The sequence below is a fragment of the Sinocyclocheilus anshuiensis genome, unplaced genomic scaffold (assembly GCF_001515605.1).
Source record: "Sinocyclocheilus anshuiensis isolate Anshui unplaced genomic scaffold, SAMN03320099.WGS_v1.1 scaffold587, whole genome shotgun sequence".
NCBI lineage: Eukaryota > Metazoa > Chordata > Actinopteri > Cypriniformes > Cyprinidae > Sinocyclocheilus > Sinocyclocheilus anshuiensis.
In genome coordinates this window covers 461923-474325 of record NW_015552579.1, presented here as the reverse complement: position 1 = coordinate 474325, position 12403 = coordinate 461923, and the positions used below count along the sequence as shown (strand labels likewise).

The 12403-nt window shown below is 36.4% G+C and overlaps 1 protein-coding gene across 1 annotated transcript in view; it reads right to left on the bottom strand.

The window, feature by feature from the left end:
• LOC107665220 (RNA polymerase II elongation factor ELL2-like) overlaps nt 1-12403 on the bottom strand; it is a 28338-nt gene that overhangs the window by 7648 nt on the left and 8287 nt on the right. Inside the window, exons 2-8 of the mRNA XM_016456003.1 lie at nt 9939-10169; nt 5726-5773; nt 4287-4408; nt 4035-4198; nt 1757-2016; nt 329-453; nt 124-190 (exon numbers count right to left, since the gene is read on the bottom strand). Of these exons, the coding sequence (XP_016311489.1) occupies nt 124-190; nt 329-453; nt 1757-2016; nt 4035-4198; nt 4287-4408; nt 5726-5773; nt 9939-10169 (1017 nt within the window). The remainder of the gene's footprint in view (nt 1-123; nt 191-328; nt 454-1756; nt 2017-4034; nt 4199-4286; nt 4409-5725; nt 5774-9938; nt 10170-12403) is intronic.

Below are 12403 nucleotides of genomic sequence, written 5' to 3'. Positions count from 1 at the left end.
ATGTATATATATATATATATATATATATATATATATATATGAAATAAACATTTTTTATTTAAATATTTATGAGTTAAAAAAAAAAAGAAAAATATTGATACAAAGTTTATGTATGTGTCTTACCAGTGGGGATGTTGGCTCTTTGGTTGGACTGCTGGAAGATACAGACTCTGAATTCAAACCCAATTTACTGTTGGAGGAAATAAAAATGAACTAATTTAAGCTTTGCCAGATACTCTTGGGATCTCTTGTACTGGCTCTAAAAAATGATTCATGTTCAATTAAAAAGTCATTCTTCTTTTAATTGCATGTGACCGATGAGTATTACCGTGCCAGGATCCTGTCAACCTGAACCCGCTCATCCTCCGTGTAGCCCGGCCAGTCCCTCTGGACCTCACGGAAAATAAAGTCCTTCAACGAATAAGAGTTATCCTTTGGGTTTAGACTGGCCACCTAAAGGAATGGAAAATATTACATTGATTGGTTTCCCTTCTGTGAAAAAATACGGGACATACAAAGATTTATTTAAAAGGAGCTCTCTTTCCTTGGGTAAAAAAAAAAAAAAAAAAAGACAATAATGGCTCTTAAAATGGGTTTTAAATGTAATTAATTTAATAAGCTTGAAATTTGAACAAACATTGAACAAGTATTTAACACGTTTTTGAATGTAGTAAAATTTTTCATTTTATGTTAAATTTAATGATTAGTATACACATAAGATGTTGACTACACTTTGAATACTTGTTTAAGTTGGCACACTTAACAGCGGCAGATACATAAACACTATAAATAGTAAAGCAAATGGACAGCTAGGCAAAGGTATATAGTGTTACTTCTTATGTTACAACCCAGCGAGGAGACCATTTCAGATTTTCAGTCCTTCCTGCATTTCCAAAGAAGGAGAGAAGCTTGTTTCATACTTCCTTTTTCAAAGCCTGAATTAATTCCTTCTAGACTTCATAGAAAAGGACAACAACCATGATATTTCTCCTTTGAAACTAGCGGGCAGAACCGAAATTGTGACTTCTACCCCTTTTGATGACAAAAGCCATTCAAATATGACGACTACCAACAGTATGACCTTAGATTGACTGAAATGAAGTATGCTGATCTCTACATCATGAGCTGTTTGAGCGTCCATGCATGTGCATAATTGCTTTAAAGGTCCCATATTTTACACCTTTCTGGAGTTTTATTTATATGGCAGTTACATAGCACCTAGACCTCAGTTATCATGAAAAAAGCCAGGAAATTTCAGTTTTGACAATATGGGACCTTTAATAGGTTTAATTTATGGTTGCCTAATTTGCCGCGTGCTATACAATCACCTGAGGTGAATGCATGTCTTTGTGTTCGGGCTGTAAAATGGTGACTTGCATTACGTGACACAGTGCTCCTGTGAAAGTGCTGTGAGCCTGTAGCCTGTGGTTAGATTACAGCTGTTATTTGATGCTATCTATAGTTCTGTGACCTATTGTGAACTAATATGTATGATTATGACAGTCCTCAAGTTGCATTGAGAGAACTTGCACAGCAAGTTAAGTGCCATTAATGCCTTTCTAGTTTTTCATCTTGTTCTTTAAACATTAAACTAATAATTCAGGTTAAATACAGATTACAGTGGGGCACTTAAAATGGAAGTCTTCTGTTAAAACTTGTGTTTTATTACATAACATTACACCTGCTGTGGATTGAGCTTAATGGTTGCTTTAATTCTGAGAAGTGAACTGATTCCACTCCACAATTTCACTCTTACCTGATGTAGTGTAGAGCCCAAAGAGTTGCGGTCTTTCTGGCTGATGCCGTCTCTTTGCAGTCTGCCGAGCAGCTCTAGTTTCTTGTAAGAGCGCAGGGCCAAAAGGTGAATGACGCGGTCCCGGTATGGCCGTTGCGATACGGGGTTGTTGGTAAGGCACTTGCGGATGGTGTTGGCTGGGTTGAGGGGGGTGGTCTGCTTCCTTTCTGGAACTGGGTCGGGGGCTGAGGGGGCCGGTTTTCGGTGCTGGACTTTTTTGTCTATGCCAAAACGACATTCACAGGGAGACAGAGCGGTTACAACAGTGAAAAATGTATCATTAAGATGTGCTTTAATTTGGTATATAATACGTGGTGGACCATGTACTCAAGGGCTTAATTCACATTCTACCCTATTCTATACTGTATGCAAGATTAGGAATAATGCTAAACCAAGTATCCAGATGACAATTTCTATTGGTGTCTAATGCTGCCTACAAAACCTCATGCTTGCACCATTTCTTTACTGTAAACCTCGGAAGAGAATCAACGAATGCAAGACTGAAGTTGCAAATTTAATCTTGCCAAATTAAATTTAATAGCGTGCTGCTTTAGTATTTTTAGAGTATTCGAAAATAAGCATGCAAGCATTTGAAAGCAGCCACATCAGTCAGATGTTAAGTACATTGATACCATATGGAGTCGTGTTTATTTTAGTATCAATGTACGGTGCCAATACTTTTTCATCTCTACACCCTAAATATTCTCAAAACAATACTGAAGTACATACTTCAGAGTTTTAAGTGTCACAGAAAAGTTTCCTCCATTATGAAATTCCTCAAAAGCTATTTAAAAGATTAAGGGTATCGACTCTTTAGCCATCCTACTTCCTACGTCTTTCTCTTACGAACTCTCCCTCGGTTTGCCCAAACATGTGCCGATGACTGGACGACATCCAGACGCAAACTTTTGCTGTCTCACCTCCTGCCAGTCAGGTGAAACAGCAAACTTTTGCTGTCTCACCTCCTGCCAGTCAGGTGAAACTCTTACGTCAGTGGATAATAAGCTTTGGCCAACACACATGTATGGCAGACTGGGAGGAATCAAGGAAGGGAAGATAATTTAATCTCTGGGTTATATGGGAAATGTGCATCATTTCGAACTCTTGCTTGTGTCTCTCAGATTAAACACACAGGCAAAAGAGTGTACCGTGGTTTCCTGAGAACCAGCTGCTTCAAAGCCTTACGCCACAAACCCTCTTTCTTGCACTTCCTTTTGCTGTGTAAAATCCGATCACTCCTCCCCTGCGGCTTAGTGCCGAGGGATGGGGGTGAAACTGACTTTTCCAGTTTTGAGGTGGAAGCCAGCTGTGGTCCGGAGAATGGGGGCTCCCAGAGGGGAGTGACAGCTGAACAGGTGCTGAGAGAACGGTTTTGTCTGGCAGGGGTGAAATATAATGAGCTGTATTTGAGTGTTAGTTAAAGCCACTCTAAAAACCCTCAAGAATTCTCCTTTTTTCCTAAATGGTGATACCATTTTTAAAACATGAGATAAAACAGGTCTCTGGAGTTGCAGCATTTTCTCCCCCCCTGCAGTTTTTTAAAATGCAAAAAATGCTGATTTCATTAAACAACCTAAGCAGGTGACAATAGCCTGAAAGATTTAGTCTGTCACTTTCCACGTTTTAGTCTGTCACTTGCACGTTGTTAATCTCGGAGACATGGTTTACGCCACGACTTACCCACATCAGATAAATAGGATGAACTTTTACTTTGCTTTTTCTCTTGACCCTAATCCATACATCACTCTCCGTAAAGCTCCCAACTGGTTTAACGCACACGGTTATATGACAGTTACAACTGAACTGGCCGAGCGTTACAGGTCAACGTGAAAAATGGAGGAGATCTGCATGATGTGAGATCACAAATGACACCTTTATTAGTCTATTTCAATCTAGAAATTAGCAAATTAATGTAACGTTGTAGTACACGCAGATCTAAATTGGGAAATGAAAACAGAAACTGAAAAGAAAACCCCATCCTGTGACGATAATAGTCAGTTGCATAGAAAGATTCTTTGAAACAGAAACGTTTCGTTTGAAACACCAGCCAGAAATGAAACGGAAATGCTGAAAATGCTAAATTAAACTGGATAGAGAGCTTTTCACACTTGAAACTGCTGACCTATAGTCATTTTTAACTTTGGATTAATGTAATACTGGGTACTCTCCTACTATCATTGACCAGAATGTGTTTGTGTGCATGTTATAAGAGATAAAATACAGTGCATTAATATCAAACCTCTGAACGGTCCTCCAGGTCTGATGAATTTGGTGCTGTTTTTGCTTTTATCATCCTCTGATTTGGTCACACGCTCTTTGGTCACTTGGTAGGAGTCATTGGTGGCACATACTGTGATTTTGTCTTGAATCGTTCCCAGGGAGGACAGATGGGGGACCCCAGAGCTAACAGGCAGAAAAAGTAGTAAAAAATGAGAAACGACAACAAAACGAGCAGTAGTTTTGACGCACAAGAAACTTGCTCAGCCCTTACCTAGATATGTACTGGTGGATACACTCAAAGCTTCCTTGAGGATTGTCTTTGCCAAAGTTGGACAGATAAAAGTCGAAGTTATGAAAGCCATTGGAAGTGTCTGACGTTGGGATTTTAATGCACTGATAGGGCAGAGATAAAACAAAATGTAATTATTTTAAGTGCTAATAGAGGTAACCATGAAAAAAATTATATCAGCTTAGCAAATCAAAGTGAGCTACCTAGACAGTAAACAGGTGTCTTTTGTTGGTTTCACACTTCAAATTTAAAAAAAATATGCTTTGTTTGATCAATTTGAAATAAAAAGCTGAAATAAAATCTAAATATAACAAATGTTGCGTTGGCAACTAACTGAGGTACTAATAAAGTTGAGAAACTAAAATTACTAAAACTTTAAAAAAAAAGCTAAATATATAATATTTAACAAAATGATAAAAGCACGTCACAAAAAAAAACCGCAATAGAAATGCTTAGCAAATCAAAGTGAGCTACCTAGACAGTAAACAGGTGTCTTTTGTTGGTTTCACACTTCAAATTTAAAAAAAATATGCTTTGTTTGATCAATTTGAAATAAAAAGCTGAAATAAAATCTAAATATAACAAATGTTGCGTTGGCAACTAACTGAGGTACTAATAAAGTTGAGAAACTAAAATTACTAAAACTTAAAAAAAAAAGCTAAATATATAATATTTAACAAAATGATAAAAGCACGTCACAAAAAAAAAACCGCAATAGAAATGTATTAAACTAAAACTATTACTATACTACTATAGAACATAAATAATACTAAAATAACACTGCTAATCACCCAGTAATTTCATATATGCATTTTGTGAGTTTAGGGTTACTAGTTTAGCAAGATGCTAATGCAAAGCTCTACTGGAATCAACCATTAGCATTGGTCAAGTCTTTTGCGCAGTTCTCATGAAGAGTAATATTTGTGATGCGCTTGACTGACATTTAAGGGAACTGCCGCCCATGTAGAGCATTTCAAATGATTCACTTATGATGATCCATCACTGTCGATGGATGAAGGAAGATGGCTGCTTAGGTTTTGAAACAGACTCATGGTGTCAGCTCAGTCAGAGCTTTGTAATAACATGTCGACTGCAGCATAGACAGTAGTTAAGCACACTATGTCTTTAGAGAGAGCATTCATGAGTGTAAAACCAGAACCCTACTTGCCGACCCAGTATTTATAGTCACACAGCGTCTGAAGTAAATTACAGCATGGTGCACAGGGTCAGTTTAAACAGGCACTTTCACAGTAGAAAAGTCAGACGCCGCCCAATAAAACCACAGAGGGCTGAGGGCTCTATTAAGACACCAGGTTCACAATTATAGAGTGCTTTGATGAGTAACTCCCACCCCTCAGCCAGCGATGATACTCATTCAGATGCTGTAAAAATCATATTAAGGCAATCTAAAGTCAACTTACACCTTGAAGACCCTGAAAACGTATCGTCGCCTGTGAGGACCGTGCATTCTGAAAAAGATGAGAATATTCAGATGTCAACAAACAACTAATTTATCCATCCAAACATCAAATATAAGCAACCAAATGGGCATCTGCTAATATAATTATGAAAAACAAGATTAGTGCAACTATAATACAAGAATAGCATACTATGCGTACTACAGGTGCATCTCAATAAATTAGAATGTCGTGGAAAAGTTCATTTATTTCAGTAATTCAACTCAAATTGTGAAACTTGTGTATTAAATAAATTAAATGCACACAGACTGAAGTAGTTTAAGTCTTTGGTTCTTTTAATTGTGATGATTTTGGCTCACATTTAACAAAAACCCACCAATTCACTATCTCAACAAATTAGAATATGGTGACATGCCAATCAGCTAATCAACTCAAAACACCTGCAAAGGTTTCCTGAGCCTTCAAAATGGTCTCTCAGTTTGGTTCACTAGGCTACACAATCATGGGGAAGACTGCTGATCTGACAGTTGTCCAGAAGACAATCATTGACACCCTTCACAAGGAGGGTAAGCCACAAACATTCATTGCCAAAGAAGCTGGCCAAGTATTGAGTACATGTACAGTAAATGAACATACTTTCCAGAAGGCCAACAATTCACTAAAAATGTTTTTTTTAATTGGTCTTATGAAGTATTCTAATTTGTTGAGATAGTGAATTGGTGGGTTTTTGTTAAATGTGAGCCAAAATCATCACAATTAAAAGAACCAAAGACTTAAACTACTTCAGTCTGTGTGCATTGAATTTATTTAATACACGAGTTTCACAATATGAGTTGAATTACTGAAATAAATGAACTTTTCCATGACATTCTAATTTATTGAGATGCACCTGTATATCTCCAGCATGTTGCATGAATACTGTGAAAAGTTACAGTATGTGGATTTTCTGCATGCATGGAATACAAGCAGGGCCTAAAATGTGCAGTTTACAACCAGACCACACACTAAGAAATATCCCACAATGCAATACACTCAACTTGACCTTCCATATCCACTGGAACAGAAAACATTGTCAGTCGTGATTTTATACAGTACATAAGTAGTAGAGGTGAATTCAGGAAAACTGACATTTTTTCCCAGTAATCTCAATGGCAAAATGTCCCAATTTACCTGAATTCATCCCACATAGTCACAACCCTTCACATCCCTGCAACCATACACCTTCGGTTAAATTCAAATACTTCCCAAAGCCTCCTCCATCTGCAAAGGCTTGTTTAAGCAGATAAGTTTCACAAGCCCCCACCCCCAAGCACACTTGCACACAGACTAGATCAGATCACATTACACAGGAATACGAAGAACTACTATTAAGCACTCTGATGATCTGGAAGCCTAAACCAGTGGTTCTCAACACTCAAAAATCGTTTGGACATCTGTGTTGACAGGGTCACGAACACAATGCTAAACACAAATAATAAAATGCAACTTTACATATAATCATGCATAGTTAGGATAGTAACCAGGCATTACATAAGTTAATAAATCTGCATGTTGTTAGGCAATGCGATTCATTGTAATTTTACATTTCAACAACTTTGTCCAACAGAAAAACCAGCCTTAACCACAAATAATTACATGTGACAAACAGACAACTCAGTTAAACAGCTTTCTTAGTGAAACAAACATAAAAAAATTAATCTAGACACACTTTAGCAATTAAAGATCTATTATCAACATTTAGAGCCATGCGAAAGATAAGGCACGGCTCCAGGATCATTGCTGAGGTTCACACATTCCCTGTCTTGTCCCATTGCCGAAAGATGAATAATGATTAACCACGAGCTCAGCTGGGAATGGTAGCTAGAAGACAAACAGATCTGGAACATGACAACATGTGCTAAGACACCGTAAATAATACCCAAATTTCGATCAGTCAATCAAGCTAGCTGGAGATACTTCAAGAACATTAAGCATTCTGTCTATTTTGCGGTATTATGCCAAAGGTAAGACAGGTATTACTATCCGATTAATATAGGAGGACGCTAAGCCCTGCAGGATATGATCACTACATTCTTTACACCAACATGACACTTAATACACAACACGATTGTAACGTAACCTTCTGCAGCCCTTATTTATTATTATATAATATTTTGTTGTAACATTTTTCAAATACTTCCATGATAGATAACATCAACTGAACGGCATGTGTTTTGAATGAAAAACTAAAACTACTAAAAATAGTTTTTTGAAATAAAGCTGCAATACGAAATGTATATATTAGATTAAAAAAAAAGTTAAACAAATCATTTTAACTTGAGGTAGTAAAATGACTAAAAAAAAAATAGAAATATTTAACAAAAAACAAACCAATAAAAATGTCAAAAGCACATAAAACTACTAATACTTAAACTAAAATTAAAAACTGAACATATAAAAATAAAACAAAAATGTAAAAAATAATAAATACTATAATCGTGCTAGATAATTTCAATGGAACGGCATGTGATTTGTTTATGAGCTCTCCCCGATGGTGTGTTGTAACATTTTGAGTGTCAACCAAACTGCAAGCCCTAATCAGCAAAGACAAACAGTGCTAGTCTAAAGCAGCCAGGAACTTGATGGATTACTAAACTAATTTTAGTCTCAAACAGGCTTCAAGGTTCAACTTAACTCTTTTAAGAGAAATTCTAAACAAAATGGGTTGACTTCATCTGTATAGGTGACCCGGATTAGATGAATGGGGTGAATGTCCAATCATCCACAACCCAAAGCAAATCTCGGGCCTAAATGTTTACCAGGATTTGGCCTTTCGGGACCGAATGAACCATCTCTATGAACCCAGTGCATGTTTTTTTCTCCTTTTTTACAATGAGCCAGCTGTAGCTTTAAGTCAAACACTGCCTTGTAAGCACTTTGTGAGCAGTGTAGAGCTTTAAAAAAATCCAGACAATGCAGCTCTTCATTGAAGCTGCCTGATTTCTCCTAGTAAGCCAACGGAAACTCTTTCAGCCTTTCGAAATGTTAGAAATGCCCAGAAGTTTTTTTTTCTTTATCAATTTCCATATCAATCATATATTCATTACACTTTTACAACTCTAACTCACACATTGTTACTACTCACTTGAATGACCCAAATGGAAATAACCATACGCAAACCTTTGCAAAAAATTGATCAAAATTAACGTTACATGGAAGGAAGATGATTTGTGCACTGTTAAAACTGTATAAGCAAAAGTAAAGGGTTTCCCCACTTAGGCTAGTCACCATGCTGATGCCACACATAAAAAAAAAATATTCCTTTCTGAACCAGAGTTAATTCATTTGTAATGCCTTTTAAGATATCGCATGATAAACGAAGATTATAACATAAAACGACACGATTTGTTTTAATAAAACACATTAAACTCAGGTGTGTTTATGGGTCTTCATAGCTAACTAGCTAGCGAAGCAACCATATTTAGACGTTTGTTAGACAAACATATATGTGATTTGGTCTTATTGTGATTCTAATCCATGTTTATTTGAACTAAAAGTCATGAAAGTAAAACAAATAACAAAAATGTCGCCACATTTATGAACTTAATCATTGTTGGAGGACTGCCAGCTAGTAACATTAGCCATGCTATCAGCTAGCTCACCAAACTTTAATTTTCGTCAATTCCAAAGGCGTTCCCGCATGTAACACTAAACATTCACTTTAAAGAGACTGTAAACTAACTAAAATGATCAAGACATCGAAATGACAGACAATCTAATCGACGTTATTAGTTTGAAGAGAAAGTTTTCTCGAACTGTTAGCATTGTAGCTCATCTTTCGAGGATAAAACACAAGAAAACATAGAGCTAACACAACGATTTCAACTTTACCCTGTTAATATAAGCTCTTACAACCGCTGAGACTTCATAAATGTATTAACATTTAAGAAAGGTGGTTTTTAGAGTTGTAATTAAATGCAAAGAGTTTATAGCAGGTAACGGTGTTGGCATAATGTTGACTCCCTAGAAGTCTTTTTTTCTTTAAAAACCATTTGCAATCAATCGACAAGGACAACAGCCAACTGAAAACGTTTATTAACTTTTTTTTTTTTAAAGATGTTGCATTGCTTAGAAAGGAATAAAACATAATTTTTGATACATCCAATGCCTCTTTTTGGGCGAGCAAGCTCTCGCTCTCCCTTTCTCTCCATGAAACTGTAAGTTTTCCAACACTCACCTTACAGTTTTGGTAGTTTTCTAGCGTTTTAAAGGCGGATTCTGTCAGTTTAACATGTAAAACTGATATTCTGTCGCTCTTGCGGCCACAGTTGAGTCCATATGTGCCATCCTCGCAAAGAGCTGCCATCGTCTTCACCAGCCCTCCACCATAGTCCCTCTGACATACGCGCAAACTCTCTCTAATGCGGATAGAGGGAGGGACCTTAGCAAACGTAAATCCCTTTCTGCTCTATACTGTTAGAAAGTTAAGAGACTAGTTGAGTCTTTTTACTCTGTAACACTTTAAGCTAAAGGGGTTTCCTGATTATTTTATGTAGGCCTATGCTTCTTCACCTGCTCCACAAGCATTGTGTTTGTATGATAATCAGCTTATGCTCGTTTATGCTTGTTATTTCCTCTATGCTTTTTTATTTTAAAAAATATTAAAAAATATTAAATCTCTTGAAATGTTTAAGTTATGGATAGACCAATTAATCTGCTGATATTTGGCTATTTTGAGTTTAATTATGGGTCAATAACAGTTTAAAAATCAGCCTCGTCAGTTAGCCTATAATCAATGTAATAATCTGTTTATAAGTATTACATTTATTAAGTCTTATATAAAATTCTGCAATAATTGTCTTTGAAATTCAGCATTTAATTTACATTCTTTTGTATCATTAAATTATGCACACACACAAATCAATGGCAAATCTTTTAAATATTTATTTTTGTTATTTTCTCTATGCCTGTTATTTGATAAATACAAATATTTAATTTTTTTTTATATATTTTAAAACATAATGAAATATATTTATATATATATATATTGATACAGACTGATATGTGGACATTTTGAGATTGATAACCATGCCGATTAATTATGGTTAACCATAACCATGCTGATTAACAGTAGTTAACCTTAAAAATTAGCCTTGCCAATTAAAAATTAACATTTTATGTTTTCAGAAATTTTTGTAGTGTAGTTTATATTGGCATTATATTGTTGGTATCATATACTTGTAGATATCAGAATAACATTAGTTATTAAACAAAAACAATTTGTTAATAAAATGAGTTTAGAGGCTGGTTGGATTTGCTTGCTTCTGCACCCTTCCTGTGATTTAAAGGATTATTAAACACAAAAGCAAATATATTACACTAGTCATTTAAATGTAATAATTTAAATCCAGTGGAGTGTTTTCTCCACCGTTGCTAAGATTGGAGTCAGATTTGGTTTGCCAGCCGTCATACTTACCACTCCCTGTCTTTACCACAGTATTTCTAAAAAACACTGCAATAGGTGTCAAACAAGTGTTTGGTTGGTTGGGTCCAGCCTGCAAGTGTATTATTGTACATGTCTCACTGTTTGTAAGCAGTGACAGACTGCAGTCATCAGCCAATTGCATCAGGGTCACATTCTGAGTCACAGTCGGTCCGTGGTTACATCACTCATAAAGTAATCTGCAGGAACATGTTGAACAAGGAACAACAGTTTCTGGACATGATTGATAGACTGGGTATTTTTACATGTAGGTGTGACAAACCATTGCATTAATCGTAATCCAGCAAGCAAACCAAGCCTTATCGAAAACAGGCCTTTTAATGAGTTCAGTCTGATCTGAATTTATTGATCATCTAGACTGGATTGGGTCAAAGTGTCATCTGAGAAGGTCAACCGTTTATTCGTAAGCCTGCCATATTGTAAAACTTGTTTGGTGGCTTCTGGCTATTTTCCCCCAGCATGCACACCTGCTGTGCCTTACAGAGTCACACTCTGGGCCAGAGTGATTGTGCAGAGTGTTTTGGTGGGGTGCTGTAGTTTTAGGCTGGGTGCAGGGAAGCCACTGTGAATCCTTGAGATTAGGCCTGCTTAAAAAGCCTGCCACACCCTTGATTAAAAACTGGTTTATTTGGTGTTTAAAATCGGCCCTGCAATGCATGCTGGTCCAGAAGGCTACACAGATAAAGTAACGGGATTATAAGATGTGTTTGTAAAGGAACACTCTTAAAGTGATTTTTAGCTGAACAGCATGAGTATTAATTAAGTGGGTGTTAATTAGTTTCTCATCATGCTGATGCATCTGTCAGTGGCACAATGGCTGAGGAGTGGAAACATTCAGGCACATTAAAGTCACCGCATCTGATTACATTTCCTCTGATTTCCATGGCATTGTTGACAGGGTGTTATCATGGCTGAATCCTGCACAACATGGGCTGCTTTTTTTTATAAAGCCTCATGCTGGTCTGGAACACAATAAAGAACAGATGGGATTAAAGCAATTATTTTGGTCACCTCTGATTAATGAGAGAAACCATGACTTAGTAGAGCTTCTACTCTAACAAGTCAAACCTATGAATTTACACAGACATTTTTTCAGAAAAAAATTAAATCTAATAATCTGAAAATAAAGTTTTAGAAGACATGTCAACAGTGTTACATTGCATATCGTATTATATATATTATATCAAAATTTTCACTGT